The 18,145-nt window shown below is 35.9% G+C and overlaps 1 protein-coding gene across 6 annotated transcripts in view; it reads left to right on the forward strand.

Moving 5' to 3' along the window:
* lrch2 (leucine-rich repeats and calponin homology (CH) domain containing 2) overlaps positions 1 to 18,145 on the forward strand; it is a 99,270-nt gene that overhangs the window by 39,185 nt on the left and 41,940 nt on the right. For 3 of the 6 annotated variants that reach the window (XM_067438524.1, XM_067438525.1, XM_067438526.1), the window contains exons 6-13: positions 1,896 to 2,026; positions 3,160 to 3,247; positions 3,600 to 3,696; positions 5,312 to 5,412; positions 5,563 to 5,627; positions 12,340 to 12,444; positions 14,150 to 14,218; positions 15,190 to 15,249. In XM_067438524.1, the coding sequence (XP_067294625.1) occupies positions 1,896 to 2,026; positions 3,160 to 3,247; positions 3,600 to 3,696; positions 5,312 to 5,412; positions 5,563 to 5,627; positions 12,340 to 12,444; positions 14,150 to 14,218; positions 15,190 to 15,249 (716 nt within the window). The remainder of the gene's footprint in view (positions 1 to 1,895; positions 2,027 to 3,159; positions 3,248 to 3,599; positions 3,697 to 5,311; positions 5,413 to 5,562; positions 5,628 to 12,339; positions 12,445 to 14,149; positions 14,219 to 15,189; positions 15,250 to 18,145) is intronic. The other 3 variants (XM_067438528.1, XM_067438527.1, XM_067438529.1) reach the window with 1 other exon arrangement.

The following is an 18,145-nucleotide window of genomic DNA, read 5'->3' on the forward strand; positions in this document are numbered from 1 at the left end:
TTCGATCATTTGTGTGAACTCATGAAAACCTCAATGGTGCACAGAGTCTTTGGGTGGATTGCTGAGGTGGATTGCGGCAACAGCCATAGGATTGTTTGTGATTTGATGTTAGTGACTTAGGAATCCTCTTGACTACTACTCACTTTTCACAGATTTAGGAGCTGGTTTTAGTGCTAAAAAGCTTTGTGAAATACTCTTAGAGCAAAAATCTAGGAGTCCTTGGGTGCATCTCAATCAGCTCCCTAGTTCAGTAGTCAGGGCACTGATCAGGGAGTCAGCCCATTGACTTGTGTCCTGATTAGTGCCCTCGCCCTGACTACTGAACTAGGGAGCTGATTGAGACGCACCCCTAAAATGATGACTGAGTGACCATTGTTTTTTTAGTTTCTCCTAAATCTGCAAGTTAGGAGCTACATTTGGCCTTAAGATGTTTTGTGAATATGGCCCCAGTTTGTTATTTTAATATATTTGGTAATGTAATGGCAAAGCTGAATTTTCAGCATCATTACTCCAGTCTTCAATGGCACATGATCCTTCAGAAATCACTCTTGTATGTTGATTTGCTGCTCACAGTGTTTGTGGACACTGATAGTTTCTTTTTCAGGATTATTTGATGAATAGAACTTCAAAAGATTTATTTGAAATTTAAATTTAAATCATTTTACTTGTCAGGACATAATAATAAAAAAATCATCTGATCGAGAGCAGGTCATAAAATTACGTTAAAAAAAAACAACCTCAGATGAACAACAACACATGATATACTACATTGTGTCTTAAATTATATTACAAAAATAAAGCTAAAATGGAGAAGCTGTAAAAAACGAAATACACTCCATGATTTATTAGCTTGCAGAACAACCTTTAGTAACCATTATCAGTCTCACATCGTTGTAGAGGAATTTTGGTCATTTTCTTTACAATGCTTCTTCAGTTCAGTGAGGTTTATGGGAATTTGATTATCCACACTGCGCTCTTAAGGTCCCACCGCAAAATTTCAGTCGGGCTGAGGTCTGGACTTTGGCCCAGTGCAGCATTTTGGTTCTTTTCTTTTTCAGCTGTTCTGTTGTAGATTTGCTGGTGTGCTTGAGATCATTGTCCTGTTGCATGACCTCATTTCTCCAAGCTTTAGCTGTCGGACAGATGGCCACACATTTGACTCTAGCATACCTTAGTATACAGAGGAGTTCACGGTTGACTCAATGACTGTGAGGTGCCCAGGTCCTGTGGCTGCAAAAACAGGCCAAAAAAACAACCTCCCTCCATCAGCCTGCTTGACTTTTGGTATGAGGTGTTTGTGCTGGTATGCTCTTTTGGTTTTCACCAAACTTTGCGCTGTGCATTATGGCCAAACATCTCCACTTTGGTCTTGTCTGTCCAAAGTACAAATCCCCTAGGGAGTGTGTTAACACACACCTGAATGCTCCAGACCAGCAAACTTCTGCTTTTATAGAGGTGATCACACTGGCCGATGATCAGTTAATCAAATACTTTTGATTAGCGGTGCCTGACTGCTACTTACCCTCTTGATTCCTATGGAAGTAGTAAGGTTGTGCTTAGTTTTAAAAGCATGGCTTCTCCGTTCTGGCCTAGTTTTTGTTAAATAAATTATTTTTATTACACAGACAGTTGTGTCATGTGTTGTTGTTCATCTGAGGTTATATTTGTTCTATTTGTAAAAACATAGAATTCAAAAAGTATGTACTTTCTTTTTCACATGACTGTATAAATGTCTTTACTGTCTCTTTTGATTTAATTAATGCATCTTTACTGAATAAAAGTATTAATTTCAGAAATCTGACTAAACCACTTTTATAGAGGCCGTAATTTCTGTGCTGTTTTTTGTAATGTCCCATGTTGTCAGTTTTTAGTTAAATGTTCTTCTTTGCTTTCAGATCTGCCTGAAGGGAAAAATCCACATCTTTAAGTATTTAAACCTCCAGGCATGTCGTCTGGATAAAAAACCAGACACACTTGACCTGCCTTCTCTGGGAAAACGCTGCTTACCTCAGCAGCTAACAGACAGGTAACTAAAGCAGGGCATAAAAACTCAAAAAAAAAGTCATTTGTTCGCTCTGAGCTGAATCAGTATTTTAACGTTTTTGTTTTGCGTTCCATTCCTAAATTTCATTCCATAAAAAATCCATTCATAAAACGGTTTCATTAGAAAAAATACTGTTAAAAACATTACTTTTTAACCAGAACTGTATACTAAATACTTTATATATATATATATATATATATAATATAATTACAAAACATTGATAACACATCCTCTTAAAAACTTTAATTTGACTGCCAAATTAAATATTAAACAGAACAATAAAGTAACAGTATTAAACGTTTAATTTCAAATAAAGGTTTATGTTCAGAATGATTAAACGTAATTTTGTTTTTGTTCATATTCCTGATAAAATCTCCTTCTTTTCCATTGTTTTCTTTCCTTGAAATGGTTCTGAACTACAACGTTGTCCTCTGTTTATGACATTTGTTCAATGAATAACAGCCCTTTTAGAGCCCTCACTAATCCTGTTGTCAAAATATTTTTGTAACTATTACTAATGAGGTATTTCCTGGCACTCTGATGATTTACATGAAGCATTTTACAGTGTCTTTTCAGTGGGTTACATTGATATGCCAGTAGGTAGCGACAGGTGACTGTCTTTGTGTTCACTCAACTGATTTATTAATCCCTTATTCATTGAAACAGTTGTAATTCACAGAAACAAGTGACTTTGTTTATGAGTGAGTCATGAATAGTTATTTTAAAGGGTTTGTTTTAAAGGACACCGATTCGTTCTGGAATGAATCCCCTCTGTGTTGCTCGGAGATGTGCAATGGTTCTGCTTTGAATTAGTTTGAAACTATTTTGTGTTGGTGGAGCAATTACAAAGTAACTGGCAAATTATATTATTATATTTATTATATTTATTATGTTTTGTTACTCTATATATTCAACAATATTACTTTTTTGGCTTTTCAGGAGCTAAAAAATAAGCTAAATTAGAAAGATTTTTGAAAGGTCTGTACAAAGATTTTTCAGTAATAAATAATTTTTAATGTTAGTTGCTAGCAATCATTGCTACTGTATTTCTAACATGACAAATTTACATGCATGAATACATGATACAATACATGAATATGTGTTTGTTTGTGTAGTATGGAAGATTTTTATCCCAGTAAAAACCATGGCCCTGACTCAGGTATTGGCAGTGACAACGGCGACAAAAGACTGTCGACTACAGAGGTAAACACACACACGATAGTATACATGTATAGTTATATATAAGTATAGTATAAACTAGAAACAAGTTTAAATGAATTCTGCCTGACGATCCAAACAGTAGATACTAAGGCCCTGTTTTACACCTGGTATTAAGATCTGTATATTCGATCAGATCACACTTGGACAACGCCTAAGTACAGGTGTAAACATGGCCTGAGGCGAGTTGGGTTTAGCTCATAAATAGGTGGGCCAGGCACACCTGTGAAACTTGACCTGACCTGTATGTTCAAGAAAGACGCTCTAAAACAGTTTGCCAAGGGTGTCTATTACAACAACAAAATAATATTTTCCTCTTCTGTATCTTATTCCCCAGCCATCTGACGATGATACAATGAGTCTCCACTCTCAGGTGTCTGAGACAGCGCGGGCTGACCCACACATACTTCTCACAAAGCTGGATTCAAACAAAGGTGTGCTTTCAGCATTAGTAATATTGGCTAACATATGTTATTATTCACATAGTTTTTTGTATTTGTGTATTTTTTTATAGTGCTCAATTTAGCATGATGTGTATTGTCATGACATTAGATACTCTGGTCTGCTGTCTGCATTGACACTTTGAAAATAAACTTTTTTGTAAATTTGTTTGTACGATCAGATACTGTAGCAATGACGTAAAGATATAAGGCAGTAACTGCCATTGTGGAAAGAGGATGTAAATCTAGAAATGTTACCTCTTCTTATCTTCACTAAGACCAATTACATTAACATTGTTACATCCATGACCATGCTAAACTATTCCAAGAGTTATCATGATAGAAATGTATTTATTTAACATTTAATTAATAGTGAATTTAATTAATAGTTCATCAGTTCAGTTTCAGCTTATTGTCCCCTAAGGGAAACTTGTCTTACAGCCAGGTAAACAAACAGGTAGCACAACAGGTAAACACCACATACACATACAAATAACAATACAAACAAATTAATTAAAAACACTGTTACATACACTACTACTCGTCTAATTCAAGAACAATGCAAGTTTAACAACCGAATGTCATGTCAAACAAAAGAAGTAGGGATGTGCTGTATATTGGCCAATATTACAGATTTTTTAATAGTATATTTTGATATTTAATTATTCATGTATGTGAGAATATTTTTACATTTAAATGACTTTTGTCCTCATTTAATGCTCACTTAAAGTTAAGCTTTAGATATACATTAAATAATTTAATAAGACTCAATTCAAATACCCTAACCTACACACCAAATGGCTAAAAACTATTTCTTCAAACGCTAAAAAAAAAGAAAAGTTTTTTTGTTTTGCTGTTCAGGTGACAAGCATCCAACTGAATTAGAAACAGAGTTTTGTTATCCGTCTGTGCAAAGCTTCAGTGAGCCATATACATTTGTGCATAGTTATCAAACACCTAATTCACCTGCAGCGTGCAGACACTTGATTGTTGAGGCAACACAATTTCCTGTTCTTTCTGTCATGGAACAGTGTAATGAAAGCCAGTAAATGTCAGTTATTAAGCAAACAATTCAAAGTCAGGAAACTACCCATAGCCACAAATACACGTCTTTATTCGGAGAGGCTTGACATGTCATATATTTAGAATTATGTTGTAATTATGCTGTTTGTTGACTCACACCACAACTTATGATTACAGTCATGACATACTGATATGCAAATCCCATTCCCTAGAAGAAATAACAATGGAATAGTTTTTGCATTGCATACAGGATGAAACTTATTCCATTGTGCATTGAAGAAATAACAAATGTGCTGTTGCAATAAATCCCACACCAGATCTAAATTATTCTTTGCTGCATTGAAGAGATTACACCATGTGCTTTTCCATTGCATATAATAACTAACTTATTCTATTGTGCATTGAAGAGGTAATACATTTCTGTTTGTTGACTTATGATTGACACCACTATGATTACAGTAATAATATGCAAATCCCATACCCTAGAAATCTCACAATAACTGACAAATAACTAAGGCCAATTACAATATCATTTTACAGGAACGAAAGTGCCTCACCTTAGTGTTTTCATGTCAATTATTTGCAGATCAGGACCCATATGACTTTATTGACCCAAATCCAGATGAAGAGGCCACTCTGTCTGAGGGAGATCTACAGCACAATGTACCCTATGTGTCATGTATAAAGGTATGCGTTATCATTCACACATACCCATATGTACTCGCTTTTTTAAAATCCTTATCTGTCAAGCAAAGGCTCTGCAAACATGTACATGTGTACAAAAACAAACTCATTGCACCTCACACTGTAAAAGAGCTGCCTTTGTCTCATCCTCAGGAGCTGGAGCGGGTTCTGAAAACACACCAAAGCAAAGACAAAGAGAACTGGAAAGAAGAGTCTGGGTAAGTCTGACTGGTTTTATGGGATATTTTAAGCAGGGAACATTCCTGTACGTAAAATCTGTGCTTCTAAGGTTTGTGATACTTTTCCTGCATAGACTTCAGATTACATCCATTATCTTAACTAAAAATAAATAAATAAAACATGTTAAAAAGAATTAATTCGTAGAAAAAGATTTGTTTTATGTTTTTGTAAGTCTCTGATGCTCACCAATTCTGCATTTATTTGATCAAAAATACAGTAAAACAGTAATCTTGTGAAATATTATAATTTAAAATAACGGAATATATTTTTAAAATGTATTTTATTCCTGTGATGGCAAAGCTGAATTTTCAGCATCATTACTCCAGTCTTCGCTGTCACATGATCCTTCAGAAATCATTCTAATATGCTGATTTGCTGCTCAATAATTTTTTATGTATTATTATTATTATTATTATTATTATTATTATTATTATTATTTATCAATGATGAAAAACAGCGCTGCCTAATATTTTTGTGTAAACCATTATCTTTTTTTCATTCAAATTCCCAAAAGGATTTGATGAATAAAAAGCAGCATTTATTAGAAATAGAAATCTTTTGCAACATCATAAAAGCCATTACTGTCACTTGTGATCAATTTAATACGAAAAAACATGGAAAATTAATAATGCCTTCTATGGAGACCCTAAAGGGATGTGGTTAGGCTTACTGCGTTAGTCGGTTATATTGCCGTACATAATGATTTCACTTATCATGTGAAGATGGTAAGAAGAGATTACTTAAGATGATGATACACAGGGCAACTTTTTGAGCAATGTTGCTAAAAGATGTTTCTGTGGACTTTTTGCTCATTGCTCAAAACATTTCCTTGTGTATCACCACCTTAACATTATGATGTCGGTGGCTCAACAGGTCCTGAACAGCATCATTGACAAATATCTTCTCTTGTAAAATGTGTGGTCAGTACCACATAAATATGCCAACACGTTCTTTTTCAAGGTTTCATTCATACTGTAGTTGTACGCTAATGGTTAAAGATCCAAGCTGCTGACACAAAAGGCAGTAGTTTGGGGTGACACATGAACAAAGCTTCAAGGGGACTTGCTGTGTTATCCCGGATGAGTGTGATGGATTTTTTTATTGGGGCTGTGTTCCAAGCAACTTGTGTAACAAGTACCAACTGTAGTGTAATAAACAAAACACAAATCTAGAGACATTAATAAACTTTAAACTGTATTTTTAGAAAGACGTCTCAAAAAAGGGTAAATCGGTCAAACATAACACCTGTTTACAAAGAAAACCAAAAACGGTGGAATACAAAAATGTGGTCTGTGTGAAAGGCACCTCAGACAAGCAAGATTAAATGCCATCCTGTTTTTGCATTGTGGCTTTAGCCTTTTTATATGCATTTTTGTTCCATAAAACGTACAGCTGTGCGGTTTGCCACATGCGTCAGTCGGAGCAGGTGGTGATGTGCTGTCTTGATATGATTATTTCTATAAAAATACTGTGTGTGTGTGTGTGTGTGTGTGTGTGTGTGTGTGTGTGTGTGTGTGTGTGTGTGTGTGTGTGTGTGTGTCAGAAAGGGAAGGACAGAAAAAGTGACAAGCATGCATGTTTTGTCAAAGCAAGTTTTTTTTATTTTTTTTATTTTCCCCACTAGATTACTTAGAACAGGTGTGGCACATTTTACCTGGCTTGCATCACCATGTCTTTCATAGTCAACAAACCACCACTATTACGCAATGTACATGACATTTTAATTCTATTTGTATTAGGGATTTGCTTTACATAGACACAAATAGTTTGTAAAACTTACCTGCAAAAGTATTGGAGTCAGAATCTGCTAAGGGGTAATGAAATGTAACAAATCATGTAAAAATCTTTTTTGGAAAATTAAACCACTTTTAAGAAAAATTTAATTTCCTTAATCTGACATCTGAAAATATAGTGATCAAACTAACTTTTATAAAAATCACCTGTCATGTTTATAATATATATTTCATAAGCATATACGAGTCAATTTGGACAATCACTCATATAACAGATTATCTGTTTCCAAAATGATGTCTGTCACCCTGTCTGAATCGCAGCTTTCTGGGCACTCACTCCGGATGTGTGCACACAACTTCTCAAACACTGCACGAGTACCGAATTGAATTGTCTTTCACATCATCTTACGCTTGAATATTTTAAGTGCAGAGGCTTAAAAACGTGTGAAAATAATAAACTTTCTTAACCGCGTAATTGGCATTGGGCAGTCCTTATTGTCGAGCCCCAGAGCATCTTCTAGCTGAAGCTCACTAATAAAAGGAACTACATATTTTCCCTTAGGCACCTGAAATGAGCATGCATTTATTTAATGGCAATTAGTATGATACTGACAATGGTAATTTGTTTAAAGTTTTATACAGTTTTCTTACTAATTGAAATTTTATGACATTACCGTTTTTACATCTTAGGGAGGAGCAAACAGTAATTGTGGAAAAAGAATAGATGGAGTAAATACTGTATCTCCAAACTGCTTCTGTTTTATGTGGGTTTTTTTTCATGGGTATTTTTGTCACCTTTGTTGTATTCCAGAGAAGTTAACAAAAGGAGGAAGTGATGAGGTTTTATCTAGATGTCAGGAAAACATCCTTGTATTCTGATGAATTAAGTTCAAAAACAAAAAACAAAAACTCTTTTAGTTTCAGGGTTATAGCATACCTCACTCATAGCTTCAGATCCAGTCTATATTAGATTTAATTTAGAAGCAGACTACTGATGTTATTGGTGGAACCAGAGGATGGAGGATTAGTTCATGTTTATGACACTGTCTAATTCATCACATTAAGTCCATTTCATAATTCATTATTTATTTATTGGCAAGTAGTTATCATACAGTTATATTATGCAGTGTCAAAATAATAAAGGAGGGGAAAATTGCCCCCCCCCCCCTTTATGGCGCAAGTCATGCTGTACGTGTCTGGTTGGTTTTACCTTTGAAATCCAGAAGAGTTATCTACTGTACATCCAGACTCCTAATATTGAGGAACTATTAAATTCTTACATTATGTAATAATAAATATTATGTTAGGAATTCCGGATCCCTAATGTAATGGGTGTAGCTGGATAATGGAGAAATGAGATTTGGGAAACTGCGCTAATCAACAATAATTAATCATATATATATATTAGCTCCATTCAGATACACTTTGCTAATAAAGTTCTATAAATGTCAAAATAACAAAGAAAGGGTAGATTCGCAGATAGAAGATTCGTAGGAGATTTATGCCGTAACCTTTTTGTGGATTTGTAATTGCAGAGTCAGTTTTTTCCAGAGAATTCCCAGATTCTGTAGTATCCAAATTTACAACAGAAACAAACAAAAACATAAAAACATAAGTCATCAGTTAAATTCCAAGTTAATTAAAGCCATACTTGCATAATGTGGTGTTCTTACGATGTATCCACTTGAGTGGGTGTACATGCTGCCGTGAATGCTGCTTATTGCCTTTTACTTGGATGAGAGGAACTTCTTTTATGGTGAAGAAGGGTGGTGCCAAACTATGGATGATATGTGTTTTGGGATTTTAATTTTTTTTAATAGTTTTATATAAATAAAACAAATTACATGCAAATCATTTATTTTTCATCCCCATAAATCTTTTGTTCCTATTAATTTACCATATTTATACACTTCTAATAAAATTCTGAACGCAACATGCTTATATCACTGCTAAACATACAGAAAATCAGAGAAAAATTGACACAATTGCAAAAAAAATCTACAATGCTGACACATTACGTTAATTTTCAGAGAACATTTAACACTTTAAATTATACCTTCAAAGCAGCTTTCATGGAGGCGGGTGGAGTTATGTCTTTAGTTGTTATGTCTGTCTTTCAAGTCATTCCAAACGCACAAACTCACACAAAAATATGTGCTTTGTTGATAGGAGATGCTTTACAAAACATTTTTAATATACACCGACTGTATGGAATAGTCTGAAGTCTTCGTGCCCATCATACACTGTCATTTTCTGTGAAATCCAACTGCCTAGTGTCTGCAGACTGGCTCTACTGTAATGTTGACTCCTCCAGACTCTAGCTGTTGTGATGTGTATTCCAGCCTTTAGTCGAACACCTTGAAATATGCACAGTTGATTAAAATGAGACATGCTTTTGATGTCTTTCACTGGCTGTTAAGTTAGAATAGTGTACAGATGGCAGACTGACAAAATGTTCCAGTAATGATGACCATACATGCACTGCTGCCAAACATATTAAAACATGGCACATGAAAGAGCAAAGTAATCGAGATAAATGCCCTGTATAGCCGAAAGTATGTGGGCACCCCCATTCTAATTACCAGGTTTGGCTGTTCCAGTAATAACAGTGAAAACATTTCTTATACGAGGGCTAGAATTGTGTGCCAGGGAAGCTCCCTTTTCTGTTCTAAAATCACAATACAATATGTTTTAAGAGGCTGGTGTAGAATAACTTGGAATAACCCCATCAAACACTTTTGGAATGAAACGGAGCAGCTATTGATTAGACTGTTCTGTTGTAGTATGCATCATCCAATCATTCAAGGCGAGGCGAGGGTAGGCAAGGCAAGTTTATTTGTATAGCACATTTCATACACAATGGTAATTCAAAGTGCTTTACATAGAAATGAATTAAAATAGTGATTACATATGCATAAGCGAGTGTCATTTAAAAGCACCTTTATCACAGTTTGTGTTGTCACATCTGTAGCGTAAAGGAATTTCCACAATGGACAGGCACCAGTTTTGAGAAGAAAATTATACTTTTTTAGTTGAACTTAACAATAAACGTTAATATTTTAAACGTTTATTTAGATTTTCGTGATACCCTTCCCGTGTATGTTATCTTTCATTTTAATGTGTAACATTTTCTGAGCGAGCCATCATCAGCACTGCTGTTTACCCCAGTGGATTAAATAAATCCACCCAAAATAGACTTTAGTTGTAATTCATATTTTCAGCTTTGTGTAATTAAAGCTCTTTAAAGTGATATGTTGTTTTTCTATTCTATTTTTGCAGTTCTTTGATACAATAAGGTGATCAGACTCTAAAGTATAAAGTATTGCGCATGCACACCATTGCACACTCCCCTTTTAATTGCTAAATATGTGTCGGAAAATTATACATGTCACAAACTACAGTGATAAAAACTCTCAAAGGCGCTGGAGAACTGAAAATGGGTACTTTAATGACAAAAAATCAGGATACACGTAGGATGACGACATGACAACAACCGACAAACACTGAGGGAGAACGAGGACTTTAAGGGTTACTTCAGCAATTAGCATATGGCTTTGTATCAGTAGAAACCCTGGAGTATAATCAAATGATTGTGCTTCCCCCCTCATATCCCTCTGAGACGAGAGATTTATGCATTTTATTTCTGGAAAAATTCCTCCCGTGACACAAATTGACGATATTTGCATCATGTTTTGAATGTTTGGCCAAAGGCTAAAGACTACAGCCAGCAGGGGGAGCTATTTCCACATGTTTTCAACCCGCACATGGGCAATGAAAGATTGCACTCACAGCACAGCTTGCAGCTGCAGGCATTCATTTAAACGGATCGGGTGCTGAGCAATGTAAGTGTTTTAACTTCTCAAATTAATTTCTATGAAAGTTAAGCTTCCAAAGACATGAACTGAAAACGTGCCAGACTGAACACACGTTGTGAATGTATGCCGTGAATGTGGTTGCGATTTCCTCAGCTCATTTATGACGTTAAATGTAATCTGACTCCTAAGCTGAGTTAGTGCTGTAAGACCCATACGGCAACTCGATCTTTATATTGACCAGACACGTTCAGTATTTAATTGTAGTGTCTGTTCTCTAACTCAGTCACTGTAATCCAGTAGCGGTGGCTTTGGGAATGGCCTCACAGGGCAGTAAAGCATTCTGGGAATTGTAGTCTTTCATCCCCATGAGACAAAAATAAATTTTCTGTCTTTTCTCAGTCTAGAAGGCACCAAATTCAAAAATAATTTCACATTTCTTCTACATTAATGACCCCGTTTAAAAACAGATTCATCTTTCCAGCGCTGAAGTACCCCTTTAAGTACACAAAGCGAATGAGAATAACAAGGTAAATGGTATAACTAATTAACAAGACACAGCTGGGACAAATTAACTGATGAGGGTAACCATTGGAACAAAGGAACATGTGACTGAGTCAAAACACAACATAAAGACAGGCAAACGTGGCAATACCTTTTTTCTTTGTTTTATGGTACTCAATGAATTGTAAGCTGGGGTTGATGTCTTTTAAAAAAAGTATCTGTGCTAATTTAAAAATACAAATAAATCGCAACAATCCCATGCTATGGGCACACCCAATAATAAAGGCTGTAGTTTTTTGTTGCTTTTTCTTGAAGCTTTCAAACGCGGAAGTGTGATAAAGGCCTATACCCCGCATATTGATGGTGAATGTGATTTCAGTGAGTACAACATGTTCTTGGAATATCATTCCAATCAACCAATCAGATATGAGGGACACGTTTGTCAAGTGTTTAGGCTTACAACCAGGGTTAGGAGCTTTTACATCACATCATTCCCCTCTAATTTTAGGAATACATTTTAACTTGCAACTTATTGCAACTTAACTTGGACTTATTGTTTTTAACTCTTTGATGTACATTTTTTATGGATTAAGAATTCAGCATTAACCTTTTTTTTTCTCTTTCTCTCTCATCTACTTCAGCTCAGAGAAAGAACAGATAGCTGAAGAGGAGGAGGATGACTTGAAGGAAGTGTTGGATCTGAGGAAGATCGCAGTACAGCTGCTACAACAAGAGCAACAGAACAGGTGAACTTTTATGCTAAATCACACATGGTCATGCAACCTTCAGAGCCCATCAAACATGTACAGTATCTCCCTCAGACTCCCTGTCTTATATAGGTGTTTCATACAGGGCTGTCAGTCGATTAAAAAAAACACATATCAAAAAGACTTGCACTGACTACTCATTATAAACTTTGTTTTTATAAAGGAGCTGTTGGATTAGGGTTATTGGATATCCGGGGCTGAGTCATAACTCATTTCGATGTATTTAGCTCCCTTAGCTTAAAACATTGAAATATTATATATACATTACAATTAAATGTTGATATGTTACATCTCCGAGGCAAGTTTAAAACTAAAAAGGTCCCTACAACTTTCACTAACTCAAGATTTCTTCAAAACACAGAAGTTACAAAAAGAAAGAAAGAAATGTGTCCTTTTGGGCTTCCTGTAGTCCACTGTATATTGTGTAAGGTAACAGTAGTGACTCTTTTTAACTTTTTAAATAAGTTAGCAGATGTTCTTAAAGGGCTGCTTCAAACATTATTATAGTTCCTTAATTTACCAAAGTTTGTGGCAAGGTTTTGCAAGAACCACAAGTTTGCAGTTCCGCATATATTCTACTTTGTTATCAGAGATGTCTGTGAAATATTCAGTGCTTATTACACCTAGATGCAGCTCTAACCTAAAAGCTAATAAATCCTCTAGTTTAGGGGTGTCAAACTCAGTTCCTGGAGGGCCACAGCCCGACAGAGTTTAGATTCAACCCTGCTTCAAGACACATACCTGAGGCCTGTTGCATGAAGCTAGCTGAACAAGCTCTGAGTGCAGATTTATGAATGCATGTTTTATATATATATATATATATATATATATATATATATATATATATATATATATATATATATATATATATATATATATATATATTAATAATTGGCTACTTCTCAATTAATATTTTTCCACTATAAACTGCAAATTTGTAACGAGAGATACAGGGGGTGTGGCTTTATCGCGTCTTTACTTGCAGCTGATTGGTCCAGTTTGGGTTTGCGATCTCTAACCCAGAATAACACCAGAGCATGTTAGCCGTGTAGTGCGAGTTACCATGGTAATGAACACAGCTAAAAAACAATCCACCTTCTTGAGTCCGAAAAACCAGAGTTTGCTCAAACTAATCTTGAACTTACCTGGGTAGCAACTGAAACCAGCTTTGTGCAACAGGCCACTGTAGTTCTATTTCAGTTTGTCACTTCGATGTTCGACTTAATTTGCTGGATCAGGTGCATTTATTAGGGTTGATACTAAACTCTGCATGGATGTTGGTTTTGCACCCCTGAACTTACTCTAAATTGACAGCCCTATATAATAGATATATATCTTTTAAAACACGCTACTCCTCTGTTCTATATTCACCTTTTCTTTCTTTTGAACCTCATCCTGATACCTCAGATGATTTTATTCTCTTTCATTATAAGTTACATCTATAAGAGATTCACAAATGAGAGCAAGATTTGGCAGTTCTTTTTCAATACACTCATCCATGCAGTCTGCTCCATCTGAAGGAGAGAATGGCCGATAGATGTATTGAAGTAATTGGATCAGACACTCTGTTTACTAACAAGTGAACCATATTCCTCCTCTTTCTCCTTCCATCTCCTTCTTCATCCCTTCCATCTCCACCTAATCCTCGGATCTGATCGGTACACACATGACATTTGACTCTCAGGAGGCGGTCCCTAATTTGTAGGGCAGAGAGTCTAATACACCGTAGAAGAGCAGCGGGGAGAGCTCACAGGTAGAAGGAGAGCTGTGTGTGTTTCTATGTGTGTTTATTTCAAACGGTGGATATGTGTCACATGATATGAGGATGTATGGCACATGCGTGCGTTTATGTGCGTGTTGTGTGTCAGTAAATACATACATGCATGTCCAGGCTTAGTGATGTCAAGAAGTCAAGTGTTGCAATTTCATATCCATTTTCAATGTTCAAATGCGGATTAATAGTGCATTCCATGTTTACATAGTATTTCAAAGTAGTTTCCCACAGTCAAAAATTGTTAATGTGCAGATGTCAAAACATTCTTCTTTTGAATGTATCTGTTAATTTCACAAAAAATCATTTTGAGAGATTGCTGTGAATCCTAAGCCAAGGTACTTTACGGATCATTAGGCAAACACGATCATTGTTGATTTGTTTTTTTCATCTTTAACACTGACTGCATGCCATGAACAAATATAACTTTTCAGATGCATCCCCATACTTGAAATTCAATCTGGCTGTGTATACTGTTGTGCATTCCCAGAAATCGTTTGTTGTCACCTTAAAAAATTTGTTTTCAGTTGGGATTCCAGCTTTTTTCAGGTTCAGCCTAAAAAAACTAAGGCATGTTTTGAACCAAAGCATTTTAGAGATTGTGGCATAATTCAATAGCGTAACCACCCAGGGCCAGGTTTCCCAAAACCATTGTAAGCTGTCATAAGTTGATCGAAGAACAATCGCCACCAGTGGTCTCGACTAAGGCTCACAATGATTTTGGGAAACGCAGCCCAGGCCTATAACAATTGCCGTTTGTACGGGGAGGAAATGTTTTCAGAAATTTTGCAGGTCAAGCACCTGTGCTTTTTTACAAAGATACATTGATACACAGATGCAGGTAAAACAAAGACTGCATTCATTCTCATATAGTGTCAGATACAGTCACATCGAAACATTTTTCCGCATCATTTGATATGTCAAAAGACGGAATGGTTGTTCTGTTCTTGCAGGTTTCTCAGTCACTCAGGGAGCAGCACCAAACAGAGATCCCCATCTCAGACTGTCAGAAGGTATACTGATGCACGCACAAACTCTTCCACGCCCATTCGGATTTCTTAAAAAATATATTCTTTATTCATCTTTTATTTGCCAACACGCAAGCTATTTCCTATGAATGTATGGGTTATCTGACTTTAGGTAACCAAACCGCTTTAAGTTTACAAAGTGCAGTAAACTTAAAATGATTAGTGCTACAAACCAGTTTATTCATGATTATAATATTAAATAATAGAATAATATTATAACAACCAGTTTGCAATCTCAAACAGTATAATGGACTATTTTTATATAGCTCAAATAACTGGAAGACACTGGAAACCTAACATTTTTATAAAATTAACAAACATCATTGTGTTGCATATTTATTAGCAGATTAATGCATTAATTATCATGTAATAATAATGAACAATATTTTTTACAGCATTTATTGATCTTGGTTAATTCTAATTCATATTTTTTTTTCAAGTTAGGTAATGGTAGTTAAATTAAGTGTGAATGAATATTACCCAGATTAATAAATGCTGTAAAAAATAGTTTTTTTAAACTAATGTTAAAATTGTGTAACACTTTACAATAATGTTACATTTGTTAGCATTAGTTAATGGATTTGGTTTAATAAACTAATAATTACCCTTTTTATAGCATTTATTAAAGTTAATATCAATTCATGTTTACTGATATAGCAATAATGTAAAAAATGTGTATATTAGTGTTATAGTCAAGAAAGACCACTTAATCCAAGACCTAGTTGAGACCAATGTGTGTTAAGACACAGACAAGACCTAGACTTTGAGGGGTTGAGACCAAAGCAGGGCGAGACTAAGTCAAGACCAAGACCAGACCAGCACCCCTTATTCATAAAGATCCACATTACTGCCTGAAAATGACTTATTTTTATCAATAAATATAATTAGAATGAGACACTAATACTACAGGTGCTGGTCATATAATTAGAATATCATCAAAAAGTTGATTTATTTCACTAATTCCATTGACATGTGTGTATTATATTCATTCATTACACACAGACTGATATATTTCAAATATTTATTTATTTTAATTTTGATGATTATAAGTTACAACTAAGGAAAATCCCAAATTCAGTATCTCAGAAATTTTTAATATTACAAAGACCAATACAAAGAAAGGATTTTTAGAAATCTTGGCCAACTGAAAAATATGAATATCAAAAATATGAACATATACAGCACTAAATACTTATTTGGAGCTCCTTTTGCCTGAATTACTGCAGCAATGCGGCATGGCATGGAGTCGATCAGTCTGTGGCACTGCTCAGGTGTTATGAGAGCCCAGGTTGCTCTGATAGTGGCCTTCAGCTCTTCTGCATTGTTGGAGCTGGCATATCGCATCTTCCTCTTCACAATACCCCGTAGATTTTCTATGGGGTTAAGGTCAGGTGAGTTTGCTGGCCAATTTAGAACAGGGATACTATGGTCTATTCTACCAAGTGGAAAAGTGGGCTTTTGTAAAAAGATATGTTTTTAGGTTTCTTTTAAAATCATCTGTAGTCTGTGGGGCTCTCAGGTAGTGTGGAATGGCATTTCACAGCCTCGGAGCAGCCAATGAATATGCCCTACTACCCATGCTGCAAAGCTTTGTTTTGGGATTTTGGAGGGTATTTGTACGAACGAAGGGTGCATAAGGAGGTCGGGTGGGTGAGAAGTTCCTGTAGATAAAGTGGGGCATGTCCGTGAATACACTGGTGGGTGAGGAGAATTTATATTCAATTCTGGGCGGGAAAGGGAGTCAGTGAAGAGATTTCAGGATAGGGGTGATGTGTACATGCTTGTGCACCTTCATCATATATAGAAATTACATCACCTGAAATAATAAAAAAATATGAATTGTTTGTTCATTAAAGAAGTGCTAATGTTAACAAATGGAACTGTATTGTAAGATGTTGTCCTTACGTGTTACCTTGTTTTTTTTTAATTCTATCTGCAAATAATTAATAATTCTATTATAGTGTTATTTGTCATACCAGACTTTTCAGTATTCAAAAACAAACCGTTGCATTTGAACATATATTTTAAGCAGTGAGTGTTTGTGGGGTAAAGAATCCTCAGGAGTTTAAAGGTCCAGTTCTTCGCGATTCCCTCTTTCAAACTTTAGTTAAATGGTAAATGGTAAATGGACTGCATTTATATAGCGCTTTTATCCAAAGCGCTTTACATTTTTGCCTCACATTCACCCATTCATACACCGACGGCGATGTCAGCCATGTAAGGCGCCATCCAGCTCGTCGGGAGCAGCTGGGGTTAGGTGTCTTGCTCATGGACACTTCGACACTTGGTCAGGTGGAACCGGGGATCGAACCACCAACCTTCTGGTTTGTAGACAACCTACATGAACCACTGAGCCACTGCCGCCCCAGTGTAGTTAGTGTGTAATGTCACTGTTAGAGCATAAATAATACCTGTAAAATTATAAAGCTCAAAGTTCAATGCCAAGCGAGATATTTTATTCAACAGAAGTTCCCTTTCAAAGCCTACAGCGAACGGCCGGTTTGGACTACACCTCTGCACTTCCTGCTGTGATGACGTCACTAGAACCGTTTGTTGACTAACCCTCCGCCCACAAGAACACGCAAAATAGGGGGCGTGGTCTTGTTGCTCTCCCACATGGAGAAGAGCGCATTTTGAGCGCATGCATCTCCCCGTTTAATCCAGTACCTGTCCTGTAGACCCATTCGTAATTTGGTGTTGGGGGAATTTCTCACTTGAACTGAGTTAGTGGGTCCCTAGACATGAAAAATCACTGAGGTGCTCGTCCGCCATAGTGCCACGAATGACGTAGTGGTCAAATCAAATATGGCCGCCGATGGATGTTGATGAAAATCCAACTTCTATGTTTCTGAATGTATATATACACATGTAATACCTCCAT

This window comes from Pseudorasbora parva, chromosome 3, assembly GCF_024679245.1.
Source record: "Pseudorasbora parva isolate DD20220531a chromosome 3, ASM2467924v1, whole genome shotgun sequence".
Classification (NCBI taxonomy): Eukaryota; Metazoa; Chordata; class Actinopteri; order Cypriniformes; family Gobionidae; genus Pseudorasbora; species Pseudorasbora parva.